General features: G+C 56.2%; 1 protein-coding gene across 7 annotated transcripts in view; it reads left to right on the forward strand.

Moving 5' to 3' along the window:
• Positions 1-1,744: 1,744 nt before the first annotated feature.
• Positions 1,745-12,317, forward strand: part of BCAS1 (brain enriched myelin associated protein 1) — a 78,624-nt gene continuing 68,051 nt past the window's right edge. Inside the window, exons 1-2 of one of the 7 annotated variants that reach the window (XM_045832734.1) lie at positions 1,745-2,036; positions 10,810-10,886. In XM_045832734.1, the coding sequence (XP_045688690.1) occupies positions 10,815-10,886 (72 nt within the window). In that variant the 5' untranslated portion in view covers positions 1,745-2,036; positions 10,810-10,814. The remainder of the gene's footprint in view (positions 2,037-10,809; positions 10,887-12,317) is intronic. The other 6 variants (XM_045832735.1, XM_045832733.1, XM_045832731.1 and 3 more) reach the window with 6 other exon arrangements.

The following is a 12,317-nucleotide window of genomic DNA, read 5'->3' on the forward strand; positions in this document are numbered from 1 at the left end:
GAGAGAGACCGGGGAAGAAAGGGAAAATCTTTAGACATATCTTAGTGCCTTTAGTAGGACTTTTTCTGGCTCTTACAACAAGGGGCTCGCCTTTTTGCACAAGGTCTTGCACATGACGTCACCGGCCCTGCCTCTGCCGCTACTATTGAGTCAACACTTGACGAGGGTCTACAGGCCACTAGGCGCCCTGCCCGAATCGTATGAACGACACTCTGACAGCCCAAGCCACTCTGATCCCCACCCCTCCTCCCCCTCCTCTGTAAAATGGGCGCGAAAGCTCTCATCGCAGCGTGCATGCGCCTGAGAGGGATGGGCGCAGAGAGCGTTGCCAAGAGTGAAGCGCCGTCCGGGTGGGGCTTGCCGTCGCAGGTGACGCAGAGCGAGCCAGTCCCATCAGGGACGGCCCGCCGAGCACCTGCTTCCTCTGCGGCGGGGACCTGGCCAGCCCGGCCTGCAGGCCGCTGGGAGTCGGGGATAGGAACAGAAGCGCGAACTAAACACAAAGGTGCTCACAGTCGAGGTGGGGGGTGGCGGGTGGAGGTTGACGGAGACTTGGGGAGGTAATGCGGCTGGTGGCAGTCACACAGCGGGTGGTTAGAGCCTGGGTCTGGACCCAGGGCCAGAGCCCCCACTCTCCAGCCTGCAGGCCCCACTGCCTCTCTGCTCCTGTTAGCCGCGTGCGTGCGTGCGTGCGCGACAGCTGCCTAATAATGGGCTTGATTGCATTCCAGACCTAAAGCTACAGCACTGAGCTGGAACCAGGTTTACAGCCCTCATTATGGTGCGTCCCACGGTGAATTCGGTGTGTATTTAAATACTATGTTTGTCCCTTCCGTGCCGCCTTCCGAAAGGGGCCTTCTCTGTCTCAGCAGCCCTGGCTTTTGTTTGCTACCGAGGGTCACACTCTGTGGCTCTCTGCTTATTTGCAGGACCCCGTGAGCCCAGGGAGGGTGGGGGTAGGGCCTCTGCACCCACCTCTCTGAGCTGCGGCCTATTTATAGCCTGGCACTCACCTGGTATTCAAATAGCCTGGTATGGATGCTTGGATGAGCATGTTAATAAATAAAGCCACAATAATTACTAGTTTGCATTTCTCCTAAGTGGTTTCTGAAGAACACTGCACAGTATAATTTGCCATGTTTCCCTTTTTGCACTGGCTGTTAGGAAGCTCAAAGCCATAGCTTCATAACAAGCCTGTAAATCACCATGCACATTTTTAATAATCCTGGCCCCGTGGACGTACCCACTCCTGTTTTTCTATCTCCTTTAGCTATATTTTTAATCTGTGCTCTCAGACTGTTTTGCATATGTCCTTGTGAAACTCTGGAACAAATACCCTTGCTGGAATGAATAAATTAAACAGCCTGCCCTGACCTTCCAGTGTGCAGAGGGAAAGAATGCCCTTTCCAGTGCCATGCCCTGTCTCCAGGGCGATGAGCCCCACTTAGTTTACCTGCTTGCCAGCATCCCCAGCCCTTGGGGAGTGATGTTTACGTGAGTGGGGGCCGTGCAGTGGGTGACATGCAATTTCCTTCCAAGTAGGTGGTTTGGTTGGGTGGTGGTGGAGCTGGTATTCTGGAATAAATGAAGGTGAAAGGCAGGCGGAACTGTAAAACCTTACAGAACGTGTTTTCCCTGCGGTGACCCGGACGCGTGGTTCCTGCGGAAGGGGGCTAGCCACCCGGGTCCACCCCAGCGGCTGCGGTGGGGGAGGGGGCGCTAGACAGGCTGCTTGGAGCGCCAGGGAGGCGAGAGCGTGAGAGAAATCAGCTGGGTGGTGTGTCACGGGGAAACAGGGACAGCCAGCAGGAGAAGCTGCTTCCCCGGGGCGGGCAGGGGACAGGCAGCCCCACCCAGGCGGGTGTTTGCCTGCCCCGTGTGTGCCCAGCCAGCAGGCTCCGGATGAGGAAGCAGAGGGCAGGGCACCCGGGCTCAGTCGGCCGCTGGTAGTGCCAGCTGGAGACAAGGTGCCCTGCACCGGAGCAGCTCCAAGTGACACAAGGGGACCAAAGACACCCCCCCCAGAGGCGCAACAGGTAACCTCTTCCAGCTCCTCCAAGCACGGCAGGAGGGTTTGTGATCTGGGGCCAGCGGTGAGACACAGGGGCTGGGGGACAGAGAGGGGTGTGTGGCCCCAGCTCTGCCACCGACTCCCTGGGTGGCCTCGGGCACGTGGGCCTCAGTCTCACCTTCTGTGAGCCCCCCTGGGAAGGCAGCGAGAGGATGAAGGGGCAGGGTGGGCAGCGTCAGGGGCAAAGCAACGAAAACGGCTCCTGTTTGTATGGAGCCGGTGAAGGTCATTGGAAGCATACAACTTGGGGGGAACCATCAGATGGTGGGTAAGAGATTCAGTTGGGGGAACACCGCCAGGATAAGGACGCCCCCTGGTAAAGCTGACTGTGGGGGCACCTGGGGGCATCGTCTGAGATGGGCGGGGCCGGGGGCGAGTCAGGCCGGGAGAAGAAAGTTTCCAGTGTGTTCTGGACTACGCTGTGCAGCAGCACCGGGCTCAAACCCAGCTGCACGACCGCAGACACTGAGCGTTCTGCCTGGAAGGGTCCTCTGACGAGAGGGAGGCTGCCCCCGGGGCTCCGGCTTCCCGATCCGTGAAATGGGTGTGACAATAGTGCAGGGATCCGAGTGAAGTTCGTGAGCGCCCAGGCGACCAATGCACACGAATGCCTATGGGTGTGACCAGTGTCAGCTGCTCTCTGTGCTACTGTTTTATCGTCATCTCCACTTTACAATTAGGAAGACGGGGCGGCGGGGGGGGGGGTAGGGGCGCCTCCCGGGTCTCAGAGAAAGCAGGCCGAGGACTTGGCCTCCAGTCAAGGCCGGGGCTCCAGTAGCAGGAGCGCTCCCCTCCGGCACAGAATTCAAGAGGTGACCAAACAAAACTCGGTCATCGGAATAAATGGTATCTTCAGGCAATATGTAAAATTGGTTGAACCAATGCCAAGAGATCTATGATGAACAAAATAACGTGTCACGTAACGAGAGGATCGGGAACAGCATTTGTGTGGTGTTGGGAAAGGTTGTGTTAAAATGAAGTGTTCACCTTGATGGCTGAGCTTCCTGGCTCCCCCTTCCATTTTGCACCAGGGGGTACCCCACCCTCCACCGCACCCGACTAAGACGGTGCTGGCTCCCGGCCAGGGGGCGGGGGGGGGTAGACACCCTACACACCCTAAGGAGTGTTCAGTTTAAAAGGAGTGGGTCAGCCAGCCAATGTCACACACCAAGGAAGATCTTTTTTCCCAAGAGTTCTGAAACTCGGGAGAGGTGATCTTTCTAGGAAAAAGGCACACCCTTTGGGAGAGCAACGGACTGCTGAGAGCACCCGCTGGTGGAGGCTGGTTTCTGACGGCAGGAGATGCAGGGGAGATGATGGGAAAGCCTTGGGGGGCCCGGGGACCCCAGTCCCTGCAGGCTCGGCTGTCCTGCTCCAGTGTCAAACTGCTGCCTGTCTGTCACTGTGTCAGCAGCTTCTCTGCCTCTCACCAGAGCTGGGCCGGAAGCGGTTCAGGATTTGAGCGCCTGAGTCGCAGGGAAACGGGTCCATCTCTCCCTCTGCCTCTTCACCGCTTTCCAGTCTGGGGACGGCGGCTGCACCTAATGGCCGGATGTGAACGGAGGGCTCACTGTGTGCCCTCCGGCAGGTTGCATTCCAGGGATGGTGCCGCGGCCTCGGTTTCTCTATCTGTGCAATGGGGGAGTGACAAGCTGGGGTAGGAAAATGCAGACAGTGGGAGGAGTGTCTGGCCCCAGGGCCAGGACGAGGGCGAAGCGAGCCTGGCACCCCAGGGGGCTTTTGCAAGGAGACACTCCCTGTCCAGTGCCAGTTCAGCCCGAGAGGCCACCCGTTTGCCTTTTGCACCCGGGGAACCTCTCTTGCCTCCCCTGATCCCGGCCCCACCCGGCTCAGAGCAAGCCCTCGGTAATGTTGCCGGCTGTCATTCACCTGAAGGTGTCCGGGGCCGCAGTAAGAATGAGACAGTGTGAGCTCTAAGCCTTTCTGGGAACATCAGCCTCGTATGCAAACATAATGGAGTGTTCCAACAGCAAGACGTCAATTACCAAGTATTCTGAAACAGCTTGATTTTGATGAAGGCACCCCTTCCCCTGGGCCCAGGCAGTCCCACAGCAGGACTGGGGATAGGGGTGGGGGGTGGGGGGCTGGGGGACTGCACAGGGGGCCTGGAGGTCAGTCTCATGCGCCCCCTTGAGGAGGAGGCAGCCGGCACCACTACACCCCGCAGCCCTCATGGTATCTACCGTGTCCCAGCACTGTGCAGAGAGACGCAGGGCCAGGGGACCTGGCAGAGCAGGTCTGTTCTCCTCACTCACCCTGACCTTGCCTTTGGAGTAGGGGGCAGAGGGCGTGTTCTGCTGGGCGTGCCAGCTGGGCCGTGTTGGCACCGCCCACAGCTGGGTGGTGAGCCGGACTCCCCGTTTGCCTACATGCCACCGCAGGGATCCGAGGTGTTTCTGTTTACTCGGTGACTAATTCTGCCACCATCCCACCCTTCGAGGACCTCCCCCTTCCGCTGGGCAGTCGTTTCGCTGCCACGGCTGCAGACCGACTGCCCTTCCTCTGGGGCCACTGGGCTCAGGTTGGGTGTTTGATGGGTTCCCAGGAGGCGGGTTTCTTGTTCTCCTGTCGCCAAAACGAGGCACCGTGAACACCAGTGGCTGGTGTAACAGGGCCACTGGGCCGCACGCCACGGGGACTGCACCCCTGTCACCTCCACAACAGACGGATGGGGGTGGATCTGTGATGGGCCCCTCGCCGCCCCTCACTGTACCGGCCGGGAGTGGAGGCCTCCGCCCCAGCTGCTTCAAACCAGGGTCTGCCCGCTGGCCAGAGGGTTTCCAGTCTCGCCACTGTGGACTGGTGCACTGGCTCTGTAACCGGCTCTTCAGAAACGTGGGTCCCCTAGGGGACACGGGGCCGTCGTGTGAGGAGAAAATCTCTAAGTCCAGCCCCTGGAGCGGGGTCCCTCCACCTGGGCACTAGGGACATTTCGGGGGCCCGGGTCGTTTTCTGCTGCAGGGCTGTCCTGTGCATTATGGGATGTTCAGCCGCATCTCTGGGCTCTACCCGATAGATGCCAGTAGTGGTGACCACCAAAAATGTCTCCAGATATTTCTAAATGTCCCCAGGGCGGGGAGGCGGGGGACGAAATTGCCCCCAGTTCGAAAAACACTGCTGGCGAGTCGCTGTGAGTCCGAAACCGAGAGCAGCACATTTCTGGAGAGAGCACTTGAAGATGAGGAAGTGCAGAGAGCTCTGTCTGTAATACACCCACGCACATACCCCACGGCCACGTGGGGGCTTCCCTGCTGCCCACGCGTGCTCACCTCACTGAACCTTCCCCGCCACACTGTGGTGTGTGAGGCCTGTTGGGTTGGTGCACAACCTCTCTGTGCCTCAGTGTCTCACCAAACAGCAGCCTCTAACCCAGGGGGCGCCTGCAAGGCCCGGAGAAGTGAATGCACGCACATCGGAAGGGCACGGCCCGCAAAAGACCTGCTCGGCGGTGTTTAACGCTGCCGGCCACATGAATATGGCGTTTCCCACAAAGACAGTGCTCTCCGAGGGCTCACGGAGGCCGGTCCCAATCTGTAGCTCTTTCTTGGAGGAAGCGAAGGTGAGCGCTCCGGGGTCTGCCCTTCCGCCGTCCCGCCTTACCCCGCACCCCCGCCACTGCCCCGCATCCTCACTTATCACAGCCACCCAGAAAAGTGAGGATGCCCGGGAGCCCGCGTGCCCGCACGCTTGCACACTCGTTCTCAGGAACGGGAAGCCGCAGGCCCAGGAGGTGTGTCCCGATTTCTGCAGGCTCACAAGACGGAGGGTCCTCCAGGGAGCGCCCTGAAGGGGGTCGGAACGTGTTCAGACGCCCAGGCTGGCTGTGATTGGTCCTGCGTTGCCCCGCCTGCACCTGGGAATCCCCAGCCTCATCCCCTGCGTCAGAGAAGGCGGCGCCCAAGAGATCCCCAGCGGGGGTGGGGCACGCACTCACCCCGAAATCGTCGGCTGTCATGGAAATCACCTAGAGAGCTTGCAAATATACCGATGCCCGGGCCCCAGCCACGGAGAGTCTGACGGAACCGGGCCTGGCTGGAGCCTCCGCGTAGGGCGTTGAATCTCCACTGGCGATTCTGAAGTGTGGCCCAGTTTGAGGACTGGCCTTCGGACACAGCCGGGAAGTGGAGAAATAAAGGGACTTTCTCATCTGAATGCCCCCCACCCAGCAAAAGATTTACTCTGCGTTCTCATAAAGCTAGACCCTCAAACACGAGTTCAGTTTCAAAACCAAATCCCTCCGCCATATGGCCGCTCGTGTCTAATGTCAGGCATGGTGTTCAAATCAAAACAAGGAGCACCACCCGCTCCCGAGCAAAAGGGCATTTTGACATTACCTTCAAAGCTGGTCTTTTTCTAAACAAAAGCCAGCACTTTCGCATGAATATGTTTTTCTGGAGTTAAAACCCCTACCCGATTTATGTTTCCCCAATTGGAGGCTAGAGAAAAGGCCACAGGAATTACGGCCCACAGCTCTTTGAGCCTCAGTTTGCTCATCTGTTCAATGGGGATGGAAGGAGTGCTCACCTCACACAGTGCTTGAGCGGTCAGTGATGGGGCGGTCAGCTCATCCAGGTGTGCCCCGGACGCTCCTACTTTTCACATGAAGATCCTGCCCCCCAGAACGCCCCCGTTCCTGGGACAGGGGACGGCCACCACGGTATTCCCCGCACACGCCTGGTCAGGCAAACCCCCTGTGCGCCGGCTGCAACTACAGATGCCGGGCCCCAGGCTGGCTTTTCGGTGAGAGTCAGAAGTGCTGGTGGCTTTCTCCGTTGATTCTCACTCTCAGGCAACTCTGGGCAGGGGGAGCTCTGCCTGAAAATAACCAATAATAACGAGGGCAACCCTAGCCACGGCTAACATTACACGGTGCTCATCGTGTGCCAGGCGCTGTCCCGGGCACCGTGCATGCACCAGTTTGTATAATTCTCACAACAACCTCTGAAGCGGGGGTGGGGTGCTGTGATGACCCCCATTTTACAGATTAGGAAACTGAGGCCCGGCGAGGGTCACGGACTCAGTATGCAGCCGAGCAGGGATTCCAAACTCGGGGTTCGTCTCCGGAGCCCACATGCTCACCCTGCACGCTACACTGCTCTCTCTGCCTAGAGCGGTCAGCGCTGGGCTGGCACGAGGCCAGCTCCTCCCACACCTTGGAGGTGGTTAATACTCTTGTTTTATTCGTTGTACTGTCTTTGGGGCATTAAAAGACTGGCATTCCATTGCCAACTTTTATTGGCTAAACTGTTAACTGACGTTTTCATTGTGAAGGTTTAATGGCAAAGCCTTCCTTTCCTTTGCCCTCCTCCCCAGACATTTCGACCTCACCTTGTAGGCTGCATGTATTCATTTCTGCGGATACCGACATTGGCCAGTAGGTGGCAGTCAACTTTTGTCTTTGTGCCGTATAGATTCCCGCTCTTCACAAAGTTTGAAGGAAGGGCGGAAGGAGCTTTTGCAACATCCCAAAGACGTTCAAGTGCCTTCTCTTCCTCTCTGGCCACTTGGCCTTAAAGTACAGAGAGGCTACTGAAAATGTGCACTGACAGGACCGTGTAGCCCCAGCTCTGTGGGTGACAGAGTTTCTCTCCTGCCCGGAGATTTTTCACAATCTCAAACATTTCTACTGAAAGTGGCCTCCAACTTGGGTTGAGTTTAAACTGACTAATAGAAGCTTAAAAAGCATGCAAACCCCCTGGCAAATAATTCTGCATTGGGCAAAAAGCTGGATTTAGATGGAGACATAGTCCGGTGCGTGTGTGGCCTTGGTCAACACATTTAACCTGTGAGCCTCAGTTTTCCCATCTGTAAAACTGGAGTGATGACACCACTGTCTTATTGATTTGCAGGAAGGAGTGAATTAGTTTACTATAAGTAAGGCTCTTAGGACAGTGTCTCAACCCATGGTAAGCACTTACCAAATTAGCTGTTGTTACTATTTTATCATTAATGTGGTTGTTAGAGTTGTTATTGTCATTATTTTTATACACAGTAGGTTCAACTCTTGGTCAGTCTCACTATGCAAAACATAGAATTTCTCAGCTGCCTCAGCCCCCTCATTTGCAAAACGGATACATATTCCCCGCAGTGATCTCGAGCAGGGTTGACAGGCTTTCTGGGAAGGCCCAGACAGTGCACATCTTAGACTCTGCAGGCCTTACAGTCTCTGCTGTGACCGCCCAGCTCTGTCCTTGTAGCGTGATACACAAATACATGGGCCTGGCCATTTCCCAGTGACACCAACACGTGATTGCGTATCATTATGATGAGTTGCAACCCATGATTCCCCTGATACTTTTCCAACCGCTTATAGATGTAAAACCCACGCTCAGCTCGCTGGCTGTACCAAAGCAGGCTGCAGGCTGACTTTGTTCCCCCCGCTGTCATCCGCTGACCCTGGTGTGAGGCGTCAACACGACATTCATAATGTCCCAGTGATAGACAAAGTGATGAGGTATCGGGAGTGTGCCCTCATGGGTTTTACAAAGAGAAAAAATAGTGTCCTGTAGGTTTCGGCATTGCACAGCTGTATCCCATGCTGTGATTAGAACACGAGTGAGATCCCCAGATTCTGTTATCTACCCACCTCCCTCGAGTGGTGGGATTTGGTGAGATGCAAGTGGTGAGATTTATGACTCTCTTCGACCTCGGTGATTTCTGATTACTCAACGTGTCAATTACTGGGGCATAAAAACTCAAACCGGGGGGCGGGGCGAGGGCCCCATGGGAACCCTTGGGCATGCACTCGCTGCTTTCAGCCGGAAATCAAAAGTCCTGGCTTTTATTCTGAAACCACCGGAGCAGGCGAGCCAGCGGCCAGGTGCTTGGAGATGGGAACTCCACTGGAATCCTTGGCGTGTGTGTGAAGTGGAAATGTTTAGGGAGCAAGGCAGCAGGCCTCAGGGTGGCTGGAAGAGCTCCAGTTTGGGGACCACGGGGACTCTGGGCCACATCCTCGCTCAGCCACGCGTTGGATACGTGTCCTGGGGGCGGTTTCGGAGACTCGACGCCCTCCTTCCGCGGGAGGCAATCCTACGCAGAACATCCCAGCCGTTGGGAGCACAGCAGCCTGAGTTCCGCCGTCGCCTCTGCCGTCGTCCCCTGGGCGGCCTTTGGGAAGTAATGGAACCTCCCGCAACTCAGCCTCCTCATCCCTAGAACCAGATGACGGTGACACCTAGCTCACAGGTGCCGTCGGGCCGAACGAGAAGACCCAGGCAATGCACTTGGAAATGGATCCCGCAGGGAGAGCATGCTAAGTCATTGCTGACTGTTAGGATTATAACATTTATGATTACGACAGGCTTAGTGAGGATGTACATGGGCTGGCCTGGCCCGGGGCACGCCGGGGGAGGGGCAGTTATCGGTGATGCGCCCCTCCCGTCGACCAGCGAGGGATGGTCAGCCCCCGATAAATGTGAACGCAGAGCTGAGAACAGGAGACCGACAGACGGCCCTGCCGGCACAGCGCTTCCGATTTATGCAGGATAGGAGACAGGAGTTAAATGTTCTGTTTTGCCCTCCAGGTTTGGGTCCATTGTTACCTGACTCCAGAACCACCCTCTACCACGGCCCCTTCTTGGTGTGCTACCAACTTACTTTTATTTGTAGTATTTCACCCTATGTCTTTCATTTAACAAACACATGTTCTTTATTATGAGCTGCACACCATCTAACTTTGCACTCATGCCTTCACTGAGTGCATGGGACTCCTGTGAGGCACAGAGAGGCTAATTAACTCACCCAAGGACACACAGTGATGAGGGGCAGAGAAAAGGTTCAAGTCCAAGCCGTCTTGCTCCGGGCTTAGAGTTCATGAGCACTGCACCGTGCTGCCCGATCCCTGGGAACGGCCTGGTTTGTGGACTTCTTGTCTGTTTGTGTATTGTTTGTTCAGCCACAGCCCCGGCCCCAGTTGCAGCTCTGTGAGGTCAGGGGGCCTCACCTCTTTAATTCCCAGCTGTAGCCCCAGTGCCTGGCACAGCGCAAGGTGCAGAGTTGGTGCTCAGTATATATCTATTTTTTTAAAAGATTTTATTTATTTACTTTTAGAGAGGGAAGGGAGGGAGAAAGAGAGAGAGAGAAACATCAATGTGCGGTTGCTGGGGATTATGACCTGCAACCCAGGCATGTGCCCTGACTGGGAATCGAACCTGTGACACTTTGGTTTGCAGCCTGCGCTCAATCCACTGAGCTACACCAGCCAGGGCTGTGCTCAGTATATATCCGTTGAATCAATGAGTGAGTAAAAATATAGCCAAGTAAATACATAATTACAAGTAGTGCTGAGTGCTATAAAAAAAATACCAGTGCTATGATGGGACTGGACAGGGGCCCTAATGTAATGTGAAGACCAGCACATGCTAAAAATTGTAAGTATTATTTTAATTATCTCCACCATAAAATCTCCTTGGTACAAAAGCTGTGACTGAGGAGGAAGAAAATGTTTTCTACGTGGAGTACACTATTCCTGATGATAAATATTTACCCCAGCAATGACATGCACTTGAACATCAGGGCTATGTTTGACTTTGACTTTGTTGAATGATGGTCTAACACTTCTCACCCGCCCCCCACCAAGGTAAATAGAAGCTGCTGTGATAACGCACCACAGTGACTCATCAGGCCCCTGTCCCTTAGCCTCCCAGACAGCAGTTAGGCTTCTGTTTATGATGAGTTTTAATTTCTCTCCCTCTCCCTTTTTATCTCTATTGCAGGAGCGATGGGCAACCAGCTGAGTGTTCCACAAAGAGCTGACGACCAAGAGAATGATTCGGAAACAGACACTTACAAGGTAGGGTGGTGGCGGTCCCTGGATCGTTAGCTGCGACTAGACAGAGTCGGGGATGCCAGCCCAATACATGGCCTGCTCGGGGCTTGTCCCTGCTCAGGGCTTATCCCATAGACCCCATCTTCCCAGGGCTTGTGCTGCTTTTATTTAACAAATGCATGTTATTTTAGTATGAGCTGCATACCATCTAACTTCGCACTCGTTCCTTCATTGAGTGCATGGGACTCCTGTGAGGCACAGAGAGGCTAACTAACTCACCCAAGGACACACAGTGATGAGGGGCAGAGAGAGGGTTCAAGCCCAAGTCGTCTCGCTCCGGGCTTAGAGTTCACGAGCACTGCACCATGCCGCCTGGTCGGACCTCCAGAGTCCCCCATGGAGCTCAGGGGAAATGCAGGCTCGCGGCCCCACCAGAGATGCGCTGAGTCAGAAAAGGCTGGGCTGGGAGCCGAGGGACCCTGTGTCTTTAGGGACCTCCAAGATGGCTCCTGTGGAGCCGACCGGGTACCCGCTGCCAGGCGGGTTTGGCCCAGTGGTTCTCCGCTGTGAGTGATTGTGTCCGTCCCCACTAGGGGACCCTTGGCGGTGTCCGGGGACATTGCTGGCTGTCCCAACTCAGGTCATGCTGCTGGTCTAGGCGGGCCAAGGCCCAGGGCGTTGGTAAACACCCTACGATGCACGGAACGGCCCCACCCCAGAGAGTGGTCTGGCCCCACGTGTCGGCGGCCGAGGATGTGAGGCCCAGGCTCCGATCAGCAAGCAGTTCACAGCCCGGGCTGCCCATCGGAATCACCTGGGAACCGGAGCGGCCCCCGGACCAGTTATATCGGCGTGGGGGAGCCGGGGCGGGTTTCCACGCAGGCGGAACCCCTCCCCTGTGGCGTGTGCAGCCCCCGGGGGCAGACTCCTAGTCTAGGAGTTCTTCTCTGGGGAGACTGCTGTGGAAGCCTGAGGTCAGGGACACCCCGATGCTTCTCCTGGGGTGACCAGCTAGCAGGAAGCCTAAATTTCTACCAGCCGTGTCTCTGAGATCAATTCGGCTTAAGACTTGGGACACAGTGAAAGGTGGAATCCCTATGTGAGGAAGCTAATACCCCGAACTAATATATGTTGCCCATGTGGTAGAGGGACTTCCTGCCCATGACAGAAGGCTGGGTTTGGAGGAATGGGCCGAACACTCCCAGCAGCTGTCAAACCTGACTGCGTACTGGAATTACCCAGGATGCCTTTCAGACTCCTGACAGCTAGCCACCAAAACCAACCTAAACTTGACCTCTGGGTATGGGCCCAGGCCTCAGGGGTTTCTCAGGCACCCCAGGTGATTCCAGGTCACGGAGCCCCTGTCCTCCAGGGCCCGGCAGTCACAAAAGGGGGTGAAGCAGCAGGGGGGATGAAGGACGGGGAGGGGGGGCCCCTCAAAGCCTGCTGGCTCTG

This window comes from Phyllostomus hastatus, unplaced genomic scaffold (genome assembly GCF_019186645.2).
Source record: "Phyllostomus hastatus isolate PE091 unplaced genomic scaffold, TTU_PhHast_1.1 phas_contig_17, whole genome shotgun sequence".
Taxonomy (NCBI): Eukaryota; Metazoa; Chordata; class Mammalia; order Chiroptera; family Phyllostomidae; genus Phyllostomus; species Phyllostomus hastatus.